This window comes from Telmatherina bonti, assembly GCF_933228915.1.
Source record: "Telmatherina bonti genome assembly, chromosome: 22".
Classification (NCBI taxonomy): domain Eukaryota; kingdom Metazoa; phylum Chordata; class Actinopteri; order Atheriniformes; family Telmatherinidae; genus Telmatherina; species Telmatherina bonti.
Window position 1 is genome coordinate 889,529 of NC_136631.1, and position 18,318 is coordinate 907,846.

The window sequence follows — 18,318 nt, forward strand, 5'->3', positions numbered from 1 at the left end:
TAACGCGGCCGTCACGGCGTTTATAACGCGGCCGTCACGGCGTTTATAACGCGGCCGTCACGTCGTTTATAACGCGGTTGTTACGGCGTTTATAACGCGGTTGTTACGGCGTTTATAACGCGGCCGTCACGGCGTTTATAACGCGGCCGTCACGGCGTTTATAACGCGGCCGTCACGGCGTTAATAACGCGGCCGTCACGGCGTTTATAACGCGGCCGTCACGGCGTTAATAACGCGGCCGTCACGGCGTTAATAACGCGGCCGTCACGGCGTTTATAACGCGGCCGTCACGGCGTTTAGAACTCGGCCGTCACGGCGTTTATAACGCGGCCGTCACGGCGTTTATAACGCGGCCGTCACGGCGTTTATAACGCGGTTGTTACGGCGTTAGTAACGCGGCCGTCACGGCGTTAGTAACGCGGCCGTCACGGCGTTAATAACGCGGCCGTCACGGCGTTAATAACGCGGCCGTCACGGCGTTTATAACGCGGCCGTCACGGCGTTTATAACGTGGCCGTCACGGCGTTTATAACGCGGTCTTACGGCGTTTATAACGCGGCCGTCACGGCGTTTATAACTCGGCCGTCACGTTTATAACGCGGCCGTCACGGCGTTTATAACTCGGCCGTCACGGCGTTTATAACTCGGCCGTCACGGCGTTTATAACGCGGCCGTCACGGCGTTTATAACGCGGCCGTCACGGCGTTTATAACTCGGCCGTCACGTTTATAACGCGGCCGTCACGGCGTTTATAACTCGGCCGTCACGGCGTTTATAACGCGGCCGTCACGGCGTTTATAACGCGGCCGTCACGGCGTTTATAACGCGGTTGTTACGGCGTTTATAACGCGGCCGTCACGGCGTTAATAACGCGGCCGTCACGGCGTTAATAACGCGGCCGTCACGGCGTTAATAACGCGGCCGTCACGGCGTTTATAACGCGGCCGTCACGGCGTTTATAACGCGGCCGTCACGGCGTTTATAACGTGGCCGTCACGGCGTTTATAACGCGGTCTTACGGCGTTTATAACGCGGTCTTACGGCGTTTATAACGCGGCCGTCACGGCGTTTATAACGCGGCCGTCACGGCGTTTATAACGCGGCCGTCACGGCGTTTATAACGCGGCCGTCACGGCGTTTATAACGCGGCCGTCACGGCGTTTATAACGCGGTTGTTACGGCGTTTATAACGCGGCCGTCACGGCGTTTATAACCAGGCCGTCACAGCGTTTATAACGCGGCCGTCACGGCGTTTATAACGCGGCCGTCACGGCGTTAATAACGCGGCCGTCACGGCGTTAATAACGCGGCCGTCACGGCGTTAATAACGCGGCCGTCACGGCGTTTATAACGCGGCCGTCACGGCGTTTATAACGCGGTCGTCACGGCGTTTATAACGCGGCCGTCACGGCGTTTATAACGCGGCCGTCACGGCGTTTATAACGCGGCCGTCACGGCGTTTATAACGTGGCCGTCACGGCGTTTATAACGCGGTCTTACGGCGTTTATAACGCGGTCTTACGGCGTTTATAACGCGGCCGTCACGGCGTTTATAACTCGGCCGTCACGGCGTTTATAACTCGGCCGTCACGGCGTTTATAACTCGGCCGTCACGGCGTTTATAACGCGGCCGTCACGGCGTTTATAACGCGGCCGTCACGGCGTTTATAACGCGGTCTTACGGCGTTTATAACGCGGCCGTCACGGCGTTTATAACTCGGCCGTCACAACGTTTATAACGCGGCCGTCACGGCGTTTATAACGCGGCCGTCACGGCGTTTATAACGTGGCTGTCACGGCGTTTATAACGCGGTCTTACGCCGTTTATAACGCGGCCGTCACGGCGTTTATAACGCGGCCGTCACGGCGTTTATAACTCGGCCGTCACGTTTATAACGCGGCCGTCACGGCGTTTATAACGCGGCCGTCACGGCGTTTATAACTCGGCCGTCACGTTTATAACGCGGCCGTCACGGCGTTAATAACGCGGCCGTCACGGCGTTAATAACGCGGCCGTCACGGCGTTAATAACGCGGCCGTCACGGCGTTTATAACGCGGCCGTCACGGCGTTTATAACGCGGCCGTCACGGCGTTTATAACTCGGCCGTCACGTTTATAACGCGGCCGTCACGGCGTTTATAACGCGGCCGTCACGGCGTTTATAACGCGGTTGTCACGTTTATAACGCGGCCGTCACGGCGTTTATAACGCGGCCGTCACGGCGTTTATAACGCGGCCGTCACGGCGTTTATAACGCGGCCGTCACGGCGTTTATAACGCGGCCGTCACGGCGTTTATAACGCGGCCGTCACGGCGTTTATAACGCGGCCGTCACGGCGTTTATAACGCGGTTGTCACGGCGTTTATAACGCGGTTGTCACGGCGTTTATAACGCGGTTGTTACGGCGTTTATAACGCGGCCGTCACGGCGTTTATAACGCGGCCGTCACGGCGTTTATAACGCGGCCGTCACGGCGTTTATAACGCGGCCGTCACGGCGTTTATAACGCGGCCGTCACGGCGTTTATAACGCGGCCGTCACGGCGTTAATAACGCGGCCGTCACGGCGTTTATAACTCGGCCGTCACGGCGTTAATAACGCGGCCGTCACGGCGTTTATAACGCGGCCGTCACGGCGTTTATAACGCGGCCGTCACGGCGTTTATAACTCGGCCGTCACGTTTATAACGCGGCCGTCACGGCGTTTATAACTCGGCCGTCACGGCGTTTATAACTCGGCCGTCACGGCGTTTATAACGCGGCCGTCACGGCGTTTATAACGCGGCCGTCACGGCGTTTATAACGCGGTTGTTACGGCGTTTATAACGCGGCCGTCACGGCGTTAATAACGCGGCCGTCACGGCGTTAATAACGCGGCCGTCACGGCGTTAATAACGCGGCCGTCACGGCGTTTATAACGCGGCCGTCACGGCGTTTATAACGCGGCCGTCACGGCGTTTATAACGCGGTCTTACGGCGTTTATAACGCGGCCGTCACGGCGTTTATAACTCGGCCGTCACGTTTATAACGCGGCCGTCACGGCGTTTATAACTCGGCCGTCACGGCGTTTATAACGCGGCCGTCACGGCGTTTATAACGCGGCCGTCACGGCGTTAATAACGCGGCCGTCACGGCGTTAATAACGCGGCCGTCACGGCGTTTATAACGCGGCCGTCACGGCGTTTATAACGCGGCCGTCACGGCGTTTATAACGTGGCCGTCACGGCGTTTATAACGCGGTCTTACGGCGTTTATAACGCGGCCGTCACGGCGTTTATAACGCGGCCGTCACGGCGTTTATAACGCGGCCGTCACGGCGTTTATAACTCGGCCGTCACAACGTTTATAACGCGGCCGTCACGGCTTTTATAACTCGGCCGTCACGGCGTTTATAACGCGGCCGTCACGGCGTTTATAACGCGTTCTTACGGCGTTTATAACGCGGTCTTACGGCGTTTATAACGCGGTCTTACGGCGTTTATAACGCGGTCTTACGGCGTTTATAACGCGGCCGTCACGGCGTTTATAACGCGGCCGTCAAGGCGTTTATAACGCGGCCGTCACGGCGTTTATAACGCGGCCGTCACGGCGTTTATAACGCGGCCGTCACGGCGTTTATAACGCGGCCGTCACGGCGTTTATAACTCGGCCGTCACGGCGTTTATAACGCGGTTGTTACGGCGTTTATAACGCGGCCGTCACGGCGTTTATAACCAGGCCGTCACGGCGTTAATAACGCGGCCGTCACGGCGTTAATAACGCGGCCGTCACGGCGTTAATAACGCGGCCGTCACGGCGTTTATAACGCGGCCGTCACGGCGTTTATAACGCGGCCGTCACGGCGTTTATAACGCGGCCGTCACGGCGTTTATAACGTTGCCGTCACGGCGTTTATAACGCGGCCGTCACGGCGTTTATAACGTGGCCGTCACGGCGTTTATAACGCGGTCTTACGGCGTTTATAACGCGGTCTTACGGCGTTTATAACGCGGCCGTCACGGCGTTTATAACGCGGCCGTCACGGCGTTTATAACGCGGCCGTCACTGCGTTTATAACTCGGCCGTCACGGCGTTTATAATGCGGTTGTTACGGCGTTTATAACGCGGCCGTCACGGCGTTTATAACACGGCTGTCACGGCGTTTATAACGCGGCCGTCACGGCGTTTATAACGCGGCCGTCACGGCGTTTATAACGCGGCCGTCACGGCGTTAATAACGCGGCCGTCACGGCGTTTATAACGCGGCCGTCACGGCGTTTATAACGCGGCCGTCACGGCGTTTATAACGCGGCCGTCACGGCGTTTATAACGCGGCCGTCACGGCGTTTATAACGCGGCCGTCACGGCGTTTATAACGCGGTCTTACGGCGTTTATAACTCGGCCGTCACGGCGTTTATAACTCGGCCGTCACGGCGTTTATAACGCGGCCGTCACGGCGTTTATAACGCGGCCGTCACGGCGTTTATAACGCGGCCGTCACGGCGTTTATAACGCGGCCGTCACGGCGTTAATAACGCGGTCTAACGGCGTTTATAACGCGGTCTTACGGCGTTTATAACGCGGCCGTCACGGCGTTTATAACGCGGCCGTCACGGCGTTTATAACGCGGCCGTCACGGCGTTTATAACGCGGTTGTTACGGCGTTTATAACGCGGTTGTTACGGCGTTTATAACGCGGTTGTTACGGCGTTTATAACGCGGTTGTTACGGCGTTTATAACGCGGCCGTCACGGCGTTTATAACGCGGCCGTCACGGCGTTTATAACGCGGCCGTCACGGCGTTAATAACGCGGCCGTCACGGCGTTTATAACGCGGCCGTCACGGCGTTAATAACGCGGCCGTCACGGCGTTTATAACGCGGCCGTCACGGCGTTTATAACGCGGCCGTCACGGCGTTTAGAACTCGGCCGTCACGGCGTTTATAACGCGGCCGTCACGGCGTTTATAACGCGGCCGTCACGGCGTTTATAACGCGGCTGTTACGGCGTTTATAACGCGGCCGTCACGGCGTTAATAACGCGGCCGTCACGGCGTTAATAACGCGGCCGTCACGGCGTTAATAACGCGGCCGTCACGGCGTTTATAACGCGGCCGTCACGGCGTTTATAACGCGGCCGTCACGGCGTTTATAACGTGGCCGTCACGGCGTTTATAACGCGGTCTTACGGCGTTTATAACGCGGCCGTCACGGCGTTTATAACTCGGCCGTCACGTTTATAACGCGGCCGTCACGGCGTTTATAACTCGGCCGTCACGGCGTTTATAACGCGGCCGTCACGGCGTTTATAACGCGGCCGTCACGGCGTTTATAACGCGGCCGTCACGGCGTTAATAACGCGGCCGTCACGGCGTTTATAACGCGGCCGTCACGGCGTTTATAACGCGGCCGTCACGGCGTTTATAACGCGGTCTTACGGCGTTTATAACGCGGTCTTACGGCGTTTATAACGCGGCCGTCACGGCGTTTATAACGCGGCCGTCACGGCGTTTATAACGCGGCCGTCACGGCGTTTATAACGCGGCCGTCACGGCGTTTATAACTCGGCCGTCACAACGTTTATAACGCGGCCGTCACGGCTTTTATAACTCGGCCGTCACGGCGTTTATAACGCGGCCGTCACGGCGTTTATAACGCGTTCTTACGGCGTTTATAACGCGGTCTTACGGCGTTTATAACGCGGTCTTACGGCGTTTATAACGCGGCCGTCACGGCGTTTATAACGCGGCCGTCACGGCGTTTATAACGCGGCCGTCAAGGCGTTTATAACGCGGCCGTCACGGCGTTTATAACGCGGCCGTCACGCCGTTTATAACGCGGCCGTCACGGCGTTTATAACGCGGCCGTCACGGCGTTTATAACGCGGCCGTCACGGCGTTTATAACGCGGTTGTTACGGCGTTTATAACGCGGCCGTCACGGCGTTTATAACCAGGCCGTCACGGCGTTAATAACGCGGCCGTCACGGCGTTAATAACGCGGCCGTCACGGCGTTAATAACGCGGCCGTCACGGCGTTTATAACGCGGCCGTCACGGCGTTTATAACGCGGCCGTCACGGCGTTTATAACGCGGCCGTCACGGCGTTTATAACGTTGCCGTCACGGCGTTTATAACGCGGCCGTCACGGCGTTTATAACGTGGCCGTCACGGCGTTTATAACGCGGTCTTACGGCGTTTATAACGCGGTCTTACGGCGTTTATAACGCGGCCGTCACGGCGTTTATAACGTGGTTGTTACGGCGTTTATAACGCGGCCGTCACGGCGTTTATAACGCGGCCGTCACGGCGTTTATAACGCGGCCGTCACGGCGTTTATAACGTTGCCGTCACGGCGTTTATAACGCGGCCGTCACGGCGTTTATAACGTGGCCGTCACGGCGTTTATAACGCGGTCTTACGGCGTTTATAACGCGGTCTTACGGCGTTTATAACGCGGCCGTCACGGCGTTTATAACGTGGTTGTTACGGCGTTTATAACGCGGCCGTCACGGCGTTTATAACGCGGCCGTCACGGCGTTTATAACGCGGCCGTCACGGCGTTTATAACGCGGCCGTCACGGCGTTTATAACGCGGCCGTCACGGCGTTTATAACGCGGCCGTCACGGCGTTTATAACGCGGTTGTTACGGCGTTTATAACGCGGCCGTCACGGCGTTAATAACGCGGCCGTCACGGTGTTTATAACTCGGCCGTCACGGCGTTTATAACGCGGCCGTCACGGCGTTTATAACGCGGCCGTCACGGCGTTTATAACGCGGCCGTCACTGCGTTTATAACTCGGCCGTCACGGCGTTTATAACGCGGTTGTTACGGCGTTTATAACGCGGCCGTCACGGCGTTTATAACACGGCTGTCACGGCGTTTATAACCAGGCCGTCACGGCGTTTATAACGCGGCCGTCACGGCGTTTATAACGCGGCCGTCACGGCGTTTATAACGCGGCCGTCACGGCGTTAATAACGCGGCCTTCACGGCGTTTATAACGCGGCCGTCACGGCGTTTATAACGCGGCCGTCACGGCGTTTATAACGCGGCCGTCACGGCGTTTATAACGCGGCCGTCACGGCGTTTATAACGCGGTCTTACGGCGTTTATAACTCGGCCGTCACGGCGTTTATAACTCGGCCGTCACGGCGTTTATAACGCGGCCGTCACGGCGTTTATAACGCGGCCGTCACGGCGTTTATAACGCGGCCGTCACGGCGTTAATAACGCGGTCTAACGGCGTTTATAACGCGGTCTTACGGCGTTTATAACGCGGCCGTCACGGCGTTTATAACGCGGCCGTCACGGCGTTTATAACGCGGCCGTCACGTCGTTTATAACGCGGTTGTTACGGCGTTTATAACGCGGTTGTTACGGCGTTTATAACGCGGTTGTTACGACGTTTATAACGCGGCCGTCACGGCGTTTATAACGCGGCCGTCACGGCGTTAATAACGCGGCCGTCACGGCGTTAATAACGCGGCCGTCACGGCGTTAATAACGCGGCCGTCACGGCGTTTATAACGCGGCCGTCACGGCGTTAATAACGCGGCCGTCACGGCGTTAATAACGCGGCCGTCACGGCGTTTATAACGCGGCCGTCACGGCGTTTATAACTCGGCCGTCACGGCGTTTATAACGCGGCCGTCACGGCGTTTATAACGCGGCCGTCACGGCGTTTATAACGCGGTTGTTACGGCGTTTATAACGCGGCCGTCACGGCGTTAATAACGCGGCCGTCACGGCGTTAATAACGCGGCCGTCACGGCGTTAATAACGCGGCCGTCACGGCGTTTATAACGTTGCCGTCACGGCGTTTATAACGCGGCCGTCACGGCGTTTATAACGTGGCCGTCACGGCGTTTATAACGCGGTCTTACGGCGTTTATAACGCGGTCTTACGGCGTTTATAACGCGGCCGTCACGGCGTTTATAACTCGGCCGTCACGGCGTTTATAACTCGGCCGTCACGGCGTTTATAACGCGGCCGTCACGGCGTTTATAACGCGGCCGTCACGGCGTTTATAACGCGGTCTTACGGCGTTTATAACGCGGCCGTCACGGCGTTTATAACGCGGCCGTCACAACGTTTATAACGCGGCCGTCACGGCGTTTATAACGCGGCCGTCACGGCGTTTATAACGTGGCTGTCACGGCGTTTATAACGCGGTCTTACGCCGTTTATAACGCGGCCGTCACGGCGTTTATAACTCGGCCGTCACGTTTATAACGCGGCCGTCACGGCGTTTATAACGCGGCCGTCACGTCGTTTATAACGCGGTTGTCACGTTTATAACGCGGCCGTCACGGCGTTTATAACGCGGCCGTCACGGCGTTTATAACGCGGCCGTCACGGCGTTTATAACGCGGCCGTCACGGCGTTTATAACGCGGCCGTCACGGCGTTTATAACGCGGCCGTCACGGCGTTTATAACGCGGTTGTCACGGCGTTTATAACGCGGTTGTTACGGCGTTTATAACGCGGCCGTCACGGCGTTTATAACGCGGCCGTCACGGCGTTTATAACGCGGCCGTCACGGCGTTTATAACGCGGCCGTCACGGCGTTAATAACGCGGCCGTCACGGCGTTTATAACTCGGCCGTCACGGCGTTTATAACGCGGCCGTCACGGCGTTTATAACTCGGCCGTCACGGCGTTTATAACGCGGCCGTCACGGCGTTTATAACGCGGCCGTCACGGCGTTTATAACTCGGCCTTCACGTTTATAACGCGGCCGTCACGGCGTTTATAACTCGGCCGTCACGGCGTTTATAACGCGGCCGTCACGGCGTTTATAACGCGGCCGTCACGGCGTTTATAACGCGGTTGTTACGGCGTTTATAACGCGGCCGTCACGGCGTTAATAACGCGGCCGTCACGGCGTTAATAACGCGGCCGTCACGGCGTTAATAACGCGGCCGTCACGGCGTTAATAACGCGGCCGTCACGGCGTTAATAACGCGGCCGTCACGGCGTTTATAACGCGGCCGTCACGGCGTTTATAACGCGGCCGTCACGGCGTTTATAACGTGGCCGTCACGGCGTTTATAACGCGGTCTTACGGCGTTTATAACGCGGCCGTCACGGCGTTTATAACTCGGCCGTCACGTTTATAACGCGGCCGTCACGGCGTTTATAACTCGGCCGTCACGGCGTTTATAACGCGGCCGTCACGGCGTTTATAACGCGGCCGTCACGGCGTTAATAACGCGGCCGTCACGGCGTTTATAACGCGGCCGTCACGGCGTTTATAACGCGGCCGTCACGGCGTTTATAACGTGGCCGTCACGGCGTTTATAACGCGGTCTTACGGCGTTTATAACGCGGCCGTCACGGCGTTTATAACGCGGCCGTCACGGCGTTTATAACGCGGCCGTCACGGCGTTTATAACTCGGCCGTCACAACGTTTATAACGCGTTCTTACGGCGTTTATAACTCGGCCGTCACGGCGTTTATAACGCGGCCGTCACGGCGTTTATAACGCGTTCTTACGGCGTTTATAACGCGGTCTTACGGCGTTTATAACGCGGCCGTCACGGCGTTTATAACGCGGCCGTCAAGGCGTTTATAACGCGGCCGTCACGGCGTTTATAACGCGGCCGTCACGGCGTTTATAACGCGGCCGTCACGGCGTTTATAACGCGGCCGTCACGGCGTTTATAACGCGGCCGTCACGGCGTTTATAACGCGGTTGTTACGGCGTTTATAACGCGGCCGTCACGGCGTTTATAACCAGGCCGTCACGGCGTTAATAACGCGGCCGTCACGGCGTTAATAACGCGGCCGTCACGGCGTTAATAACGCGGCCGTCACGGCGTTTATAACGCGGCCGTCACGGCGTTTATAACGCGGCCGTCACGGCGTTTATAACGCGGCCGTCACGGCGTTTATAACGTTGCCGTCACGGCGTTTATAACGCGGCCGTCACGGCGTTTATAACGTGGCCGTCACGGCGTTTATAACGCGGTCTTACGGCGTTTATAACGCGGTCTTACGGCGTTTATAACGCGGCCGTCACGGCGTTTATAACTCGGCCGTCACGGCGTTTATAACTCGGCCGTCACGGCGTTTATAACGCGGCCGTCACGGCGTTTATAACGCGGCCGTCACGGCGTTTATAACGCGGCCGTCACGGCGTTTATAACGCGGTTGTTACGGCGTTTATAACGCGGCCGTCACGGCGTTTATAACGTGGCCGTCACGGCGTTTATAACGCGGTCTTACGGCGTTTATAACGCGGCCGTCACGGCGTTTATAACTCGGCCGTCACGTTTATAACGCGGCCGTCACGGCGTTTATAACTCGGCCGTCACGGCGTTTATAACGCGGCCGTCACGGCGTTTATAACGCGGCCGTCACGGCGTTAATAACGCGGCCGTCACGGCGTTAATAACGCGGCCGTCACGGCGTTTATAACGCGGCCGTCACGGCGTTTATAACGCGGCCGTCACGGCGTTTATAACGTGGCCGTCACGGCGTTTATAACGCGGTCTTACGGCGTTTATAACGCGGCCGTCACGGCGTTTATAACGCGGCCGTCACGGCGTTTATAACGCGGCCGTCACGGCGTTTATAACTCGGCCGTCACAACGTTTATAACGCGGCCGTCACGGCTTTTATAACTCGGCCGTCACGGCGTTTATAACGCGGCCGTCACGGCGTTTATAACGCGTTCTTACGGCGTTTATAACGCGGTCTTACGGCGTTTATAACGCGGCCTTACGGCGTTTATAACGCGGCCGTCACGGCGTTTATAACGCGGCCGTCAAGGCGTTTATAACGCGGCCGTCACGGCGTTTATAACGCGGCCGTCACGGCGTTTATAACGCGGCCGTCACGGCGTTTATAACGCGGCCGTCACGGCGTTTATAACGCGGCCGTCACGGCGTTTATAACGCGGTTGTTACGGCGTTTATAACGCGGCCGTCACGGCGTTTATAACCAGGCCGTCACGGCGTTAATAACGCGGCCGTCACGGCGTTAATAACGCGGCCGTCACGGCGTTAATAACGCGGCCGTCACGGCGTTTATAACGCGGCCGTCACGGCGTTTATAACGCGGCCGTCACGGCGTTTATAACGCGGCCGTCACGGCGTTTATAACGTTGCCGTCACGGCGTTTATAACGCGGCCGTCACGGCGTTTATAACGCGGCCGTCACGGCGTTTATAACGCGGTCTTACGGCGTTTATAACGCGGTCTTACGGCGTTTATAACGCGGCCGTCACGGCGTTTATAACTCGGCCGTCACGGCGTTTATAACTCGGCCGTCACGGCGTTTATAACGCGGCCGTCACGGCGTTTATAACGCGGCCGTCACGGCGTTTATAACGCGGCCGTCACGGCGTTTATAACGCGGTTGTTACGGCGTTTATAACGCGGCCGTCACGGCGTTTATAACGCGGCCGTCACGGCGTTTATAACCAGGCCGTCACGGCGTTTATAACGCGGCCGTCACGGCGTTTATAACGCGGCCGTCACGGCGTTTATAACGCGGTTGTTACGGCGTTTATAACGCGGCCGTCACGGCGTTTATAACCAGGCCGTCACGGCGTTAATAACTCGGCCGTCACGGCGTTAATAACGCGGCCGTCACGGCGTTAATAACGCGGCCGTCACGGCGTTTATAACGCGGCCGTCACGGCGTTTATAACGCGGCCGTCACGGCGTTTATAACGCGGCCGTCACGGCGTTTATAACGCGGCCGTCACGGCGTTTATAACGTTGCCGTCACGGCGTTTATAACGCGGCCGTCACGGCGTTTATAACGTGGCCGTCACGGCGTTTATAACGCGGTCTTACGGCGTTTATAACGCGGTCTTACGGCATTTATAACGCGGCCGTCACGGCGTTTATAACTCGGCCGTCACGGCGTTTATAACTCGGCCGTCACGGCGTTTATAACGCGGCCGTCACGGCGTTTATAACGCGGCCGTCACGGCGTTTATAACGCGGTCTTACGGCGTTTATAACGCGGCCGTCACGGCGTTTATAACGCGGCCGTCACGGCGTTTATAACGCGGTTGTCACGGCGTTTATAACGCGGTTGTCACGGCGTTTATAACGTGGTTGTTACGGCGTTTATAACGCGGCCGTCACGGCGTTTATAACGCGGCCGTCACGGCGTTTATAACGCGGCCGTCACGGCGTTTATAACGCGGCCGTCACGGCGTTTATAACGCGGCCGTCACGGCGTTTATAACGCGGCCGTCACGGCGTTTATAACTCGGCCGTCACGGCGTTTATAACGCGGCCGTCACGGCGTTTATAACGCGGCCGTCACGTCGTTTATAACGCGGCCGTCACGGCGTTTATAACTCGGCCGTCACGTTTATAACGCGGCCGTCACGGCGTTTATAACTCGGCCGTCACGGCGTTTATAACGCGGCCGTCACGGCGTTTATAACGCGGCCGTCACGGCGTTTATAACCCGGTTGTTACGGCGTTTATAACGCGGCCGTCACGGCGTTTATAACGCGGCCGTCACGGCGTTTATAACGCGGTTGTCACGGCGTTTATAACGCGGTTGTCACGGCGTTTATAACGCGGTTGTTACGGCGTTTATAACGCGGCCGTCACGGCGTTTATAACGCGGCCGTCACGGCGTTTATAACGCGGCCGTCACGGCGTTTATAACTCGGCCGTCACGGCGTTTATAACGCGGCCGTCACGGCGTTAATAACGCGGCCGTCACGGCGTTAATAACGCGGCCGTCACGGCGTTTATAACTCGGCCGTCACGGCGTTTATAACTCGGCCGTCACGGCGTTTATAACGCGGCCGTCACGGCGTTTATAACGCGGCCGTCACGGCGTTTATAACGCGGCCGTCACGGCGTTTATAACGTGGCTGTCACGGCGTTTATAACGCGGTCTTACGGCGTTTATAACGCGGCCGTCACGGCGTTTATAACTCGGCCGTCACGTTTATAACGCGGCCGTCACGGCGTTTATAACTCGGCCGTCACGGCGTTTATAACGCGGCCGTCACGGCGTTTATAACGCGGCCGTCACGGCGTTTATAACGCGGTTGTTACGGCGTTTATAACGTGGTTGTTACGGCGTTTATAACGCGGCCGTCACGGCGTTTATAACGCGGCCGTCACGGCGTTTATAACGCGGCCGTCACGGCGTTTATAACGCGGCCGTCACGGCGTTTATAACGCGGCCGTCACGGCGTTTATAACGCGGTTGTTACGGCGTTTATAACGCGGCCGTCACGGCGTTAATAACGCGGCCGTCACGGCGTTTATAACGCGGCCGTCACGGCGTTAATAACGCGGCCGTCACGGCGTTAATAACGCGGCCGTCACGGCGTTTATAACGCGGCCGTCACGGCGTTAATAACGCGGCCGTCACAACGTTTATAACGCGGCCGTCACGGTGTTTATAACTCGGCCGTCACGGCGTTTATAACGCGGCCGTCACGGCGTTTATAACGCGGCCGTCACGGCGTTTATAACGCGGCCGTCACTGCGTTTATAACTCGGCCGTCACGGCGTTTATAACGCGGCCGTCACGGCGTTTATAACGCGGCCGTCACGGCGTTTATAACCAGGCAGTCACGGCGTTTATAACGCGGCCGTCACGGCGTTTATAACGCGGTCTTACGGCGTTTATAACGCGGCCGTCACGGCGTTTATAACGCGGCCGTCACGGCGTTTATAACGCGGCCGTCACGGCGTTTATAACGCGGCCGTCACGGCGTTTATAACGCGGCCGTCACGGCGTTTATAACGCGGCCGTCACCGCGTTTATAACGCGGTTGTTACGGCGTTTATAACGCGGCCGTCACGGCGTTTATAACGCGGCCGTCACGGCGTTTATAACGCGGCCGTCACGGCGTTTATAACGCGGTTGTTACGGCGTTTATAACGCGGCCGTCACGGCGTTTATAACGCGGCCGTCACGGCGTTTATAACGCGGCCGTCACGGCGTTTATAACGCGGTTGTTACGGCGTTTATAACGCGGCCGTCACGCCGTTTATAACGCGGCTGTCACGCCGTTTATAACGCGGCCGTCACGGCGTTTATAACGCGGCCGTCACGCCGTTTATAACGCGGCGCATCGACTCATTGTTGCAGCCTTAGCCTCATGTGAAACGATAGACATTTTCTATCGTCCAAAAGATGTATATCATCATATCGCCTAAACCTGTGTGATCGTTCATTATTCTCTTTTCTTTTTTCTTTTTTCTTTTCTTTTCTTTTCTATTCTACAGTCATTAGCAGACGCGTTTATCAAAAGCTACCTGCATATGAGAGTGAGAACAAAGCAAGCAGGAAACCAAACAGTCGGAACATCACATGCTGTAATAAGAGCAGGTGGGCGGGACAGAAATAATCATGACTAATTGAAAAAATTATTTACAGATTAGTCGACTAATAACATAATCGTTAGTTGCAGCCCAATGTGAGGCTCTATCGTTTACGCCACGATAAGCTGCTTTACTGCAGTATTTTACGTCAAGACGCTTTACGGCACGCTGTGATACATAAACAGACGTGTTTCAGAGGATAATTCACTAAAAGATGAGCAGCCGACCCAAACGTATGAGCTTGTTCGTAAAAGAGGGACATTTCTGCGGTTTGGATATAAAAAGACAAACCTGATACTTCTAATATTATTTTAATGCATTTAATTGCAGAATGAAGCTGCAGGATTCTCTCCATCTTTTTGTCTGGAATAAAGATTTTGGTCAAACTTATCTGTGAAATTACATCATTTTTGTTATTTTATCTGCAACCTTAAATCTACGTGTGAGAAGAAACTTCTAATTGGTGGAAGTCTCCTGCGATCTGTTCGCCTTGTTCTTCTTCTGGAACGGATAAAAGCGCCTTCTGCTAGATTTGGAGAGATGTGGTATAATTTGGCATGTAGCTGAGGCCTTTTATTCTCCTCCGACGGGAAAGTTGGTGATGATTTTAGCGTTGGATAAATTCTTTGGTCTTTTCTTTCCCATCTTGCATTTTCGCTTTGGCTTCTTCTATCGATGGTGAATTCCCTCATTAAATATTTTTCCAAAGCGATAATTCCTTCTATATTGAAATGTTTTTCTGTCAGTAGTGCATTTGTTTTTGTTGGTATTTGTATATTTTAAGGTAACTACGTGTAAGTGTACATTATCAGGCATACAAACTTTGCTTCTGCCGATTGTTTTTTTGTTGCTTGATTGGTTTTTGTTTTTTTTGGGAAATAGACGAACTAATTGTGACTGATAGAAAACAAACTAACGAACTAATTAAAATGACATTTCCAGTGGTGGGAATCAGCTGCGGTTATTTCCTGTGTTTATCTTTGCAAATTGAACATTAACAGATCAGAATGTGATGGGTGAGCGTAGCGGGCTCCATTCTAGTTTTATCAGTTACAGAAATAAACCAGAAGTGTTTTCCAGACAACAGTCAGCAGTCAGTGTCGAGACAACTGGGAAGCGGCAGGATTCTGAACTTTCCATTTATCAGAACAGTTTAAGTTCAGTCTTATTGAACTCTTCATTTGACCCATTATCTGGTGAGGAGGAGCAGTGTGGTTTTCGTCCTGGTCGCGGAACAGTGGACCAGCGCTATACCCTCTCTGGGGTCCTGGGGGGGGGGCGGGGGGGGGGGGGGGGGGGCATGGGAGTTTGCCCAACCAGTCTACATGTGTTTTGTGGACCTGGAGAAGGAGTTCGACCGTGTCCCCCGGGGGCTCCTGTGGGGGGTACTCCGGGAGTATGGGGTTCCGGACCCCCTTATAAGAGCTGTCCGGTCCCTGTACGACAGGTGTCAGAGCTTGGTCCACATTGCCGGTAGTAAGTCGGATCCGTTTCCGGTGAGGGTTGGACTCCGCCAAGGCTGCCCTTTATCACCGATTCTGTTCATAACTTATATGGACAGAATTTCTAGGTGCAGCCGAGGTGTTGAGGGGATCCGACTCGGTGGCCTCAGGTTTGGGTCCCTGCTTTTTGCGGATGACGTGGTCCTGTTGGCTTCATCTGGTCGTGATCTCCAGCTTTCGCTTGAGCGATTCGCAGCCGAGTGTGAAGCGGCTGGGATGAGAATCAGCACCTCAAAATCTGAGACCATGGTCCTCAGCCGGAATAGGGTGGATTGTCCTCTCCGGGTCGGGAGTCAGGTCCTGCCTCAAGTGGAGGAGTTTAAATATCTCGGGGTCTTGTTCACGAGTGAGGGAAGGATGGAGCGCGAGATCGACAGACGGATCGGTGCGGCGTCTGCAGTAATGCGGACTCTGCGCCGGTCTGTCGTGGTGAAGAAGGAGCTGAGCCAGAAGGCAAAGCTCTCGATTTACCAGTCGATCTACATTCCTACCCTCACCTATGGTCATGAGCTGTGGGTCGTGACCGAAAGAAGGAGATCTCGTATACAGGCGGCTGAAATGAGTTTCCTCCGCAGGGTGGCCGGGCTCTCCCTTAGAGATAGGGTGAGGAGCTCGGTCATCCGGGAGGAGATCAGAGTAGAGCCGCTGCTCCTCCGCATGGAGAGGAACCAGTTGAGGTGGCTCGGGCATCTGGTCAGGATGCCTCCTGGACCTCCCTGGTGAGGTGTTCCAGGCACGTCTCTCTGGGAGGAGACCCCGGGGAAGACCCAGGACACGCTGGAGGGATTATATCTCTCAGAATCTGGAAGAAAGTCCAGAAATTTCTTGTTTAATAAAACCGTCCAAATGAAACATGAAATAGTTCTGTGGTCGATAACAAGAACGGTGCTGATGATGAAGATAGAGGATGGTCATGTCCAGGTCTTGGTTGGCAGGAAGCCTAGTAGAGGACAGGAGATCTGGTGGTGGATACGAGGTCTGGTGGTGGACAGGAGGTCTGGTGGACAGGAGGTCTGGTAGTGGACAGGAGGTCTGGTGGTGGACAGGAGGACTGGTGGTGGACAGGAGGTCTGGTGGTGGACAGGAGGTCTGGTGGTGGACAGGAGGACTGGTGGTGGACAGGAGGTCTGGTGGTGGACAGGAGGACTGGTGGTGGACAGGAGGTCTGGTGGTGGACAGGAGGACTGGTGGTGGACAGGAGGTCTGGTGGTGGACAGGAGGTCTGGTGGTGGACAGGATGTATTCTAGTCTTTAACTCTTGTCTCTCTGCAGGAGGTGAAGCGGTTTCTTTACAAGCAGTTGCAGAGGTGCGTTTACTGACCCAACATCATGTAAGGTTTCCCTGACTTCCTTTTTTAATCCTGGTCTTTGTCCCCCATCAGCGTGGAAGGTCTTCATGCCATTGTGGTGACGGACAGAGATGGCGTCCCCGTCGTCAAAGGTGACAAAGTTTTATTTGTTATTGATGTTTCCATGATAAAATTTTCGTTTTTTGTGTTTAATTGGAACAAGTTCCCAAAAAGACATAAAGGACACGAGTCCAGATTGCTGATGGACACGAGTCCAGATACCCGATGGACATAAGTCCAGATACCAATGGACACGACTCCAGATTCCTGATGGACACGAGTCCAGATACCCGATGGACACGAGTCCAGATTCCTGATGGACATGGGTCCAGATTCCTGATGGACATGGGTCCAGATTCCTGATGGACACGAGTCCAGATTCCTGATGGACACGAGTCCAGATACCCGATGGACATAAGTCCAGATACCAATGGACACGAGTCCAGATTCCTGATGGACACGAGTCCAGATTCCTGATGGACACGAGTCCAGATTCCTGATGGACACGAGTCCAGATTCCTGATGGACACGAGTCCAGATACCAATGGACACGAGTCCAGATACCAATGGACACGAGTCCAGATACCAATGGACACCAGTCCAGATACCTGATGGACACGAGTCCAGATTCCTGATGGACACGAGTCCAGATTCCTGATGGACACGAGTCCAGATTCCTGATGGACACGAGTCCAGATACCCGATGGACACGAGTCCAGATTCCTGATGGACACGGGTCCAGATTCCTGATGGACACGAGTCCAGATACCCGATGGACACAAGTCCAGATACCAATGGACACGAGTCCAGATTGCTGATGGACACGAGTCCAGATACCCGATGGACATAAGTCCAGATACCAATGGACACGACTCCAGATTCCTGATGGACACGAGTCCAGATACCCGATGGACACGAGTCCAGATTCCTGATGGACATGGGTCCAGATTCCTGATGGACACGAGTCCAGATTCCTGATGGACACGAGTCCAGATTCCTGATGGACACGAGTCCAGATACCCGATGGACATAAGTCCAGATACCAATGGACACGAGTCCAGATACCAATGGACACGAGTCCAGATTCCTGATGGACACAAGTCCAGATACCAATGGACACAAGTCCAGATACCAATGGACACGAGTCCAGATACCAATGGAC

The 18,318-nt window shown here is 55.5% G+C and overlaps 1 protein-coding gene across 2 annotated transcripts in view; it reads left to right on the forward strand.

Annotated features, from left to right (window-relative positions):
• lamtor3 (late endosomal/lysosomal adaptor, MAPK and MTOR activator 3) overlaps window positions 1-18,318 on the forward strand; it is a 31,627-nt gene that overhangs the window by 2,632 nt on the left and 10,677 nt on the right. For both annotated transcript variants that reach the window (XM_079262635.1, XM_079262634.1), the window contains exons 3-4: window positions 17,080-17,114; window positions 17,190-17,248. In XM_079262635.1, the coding sequence (XP_079118761.1) occupies window positions 17,080-17,114; window positions 17,190-17,248 (94 nt within the window). The remainder of the gene's footprint in view (window positions 1-17,079; window positions 17,115-17,189; window positions 17,249-18,318) is intronic.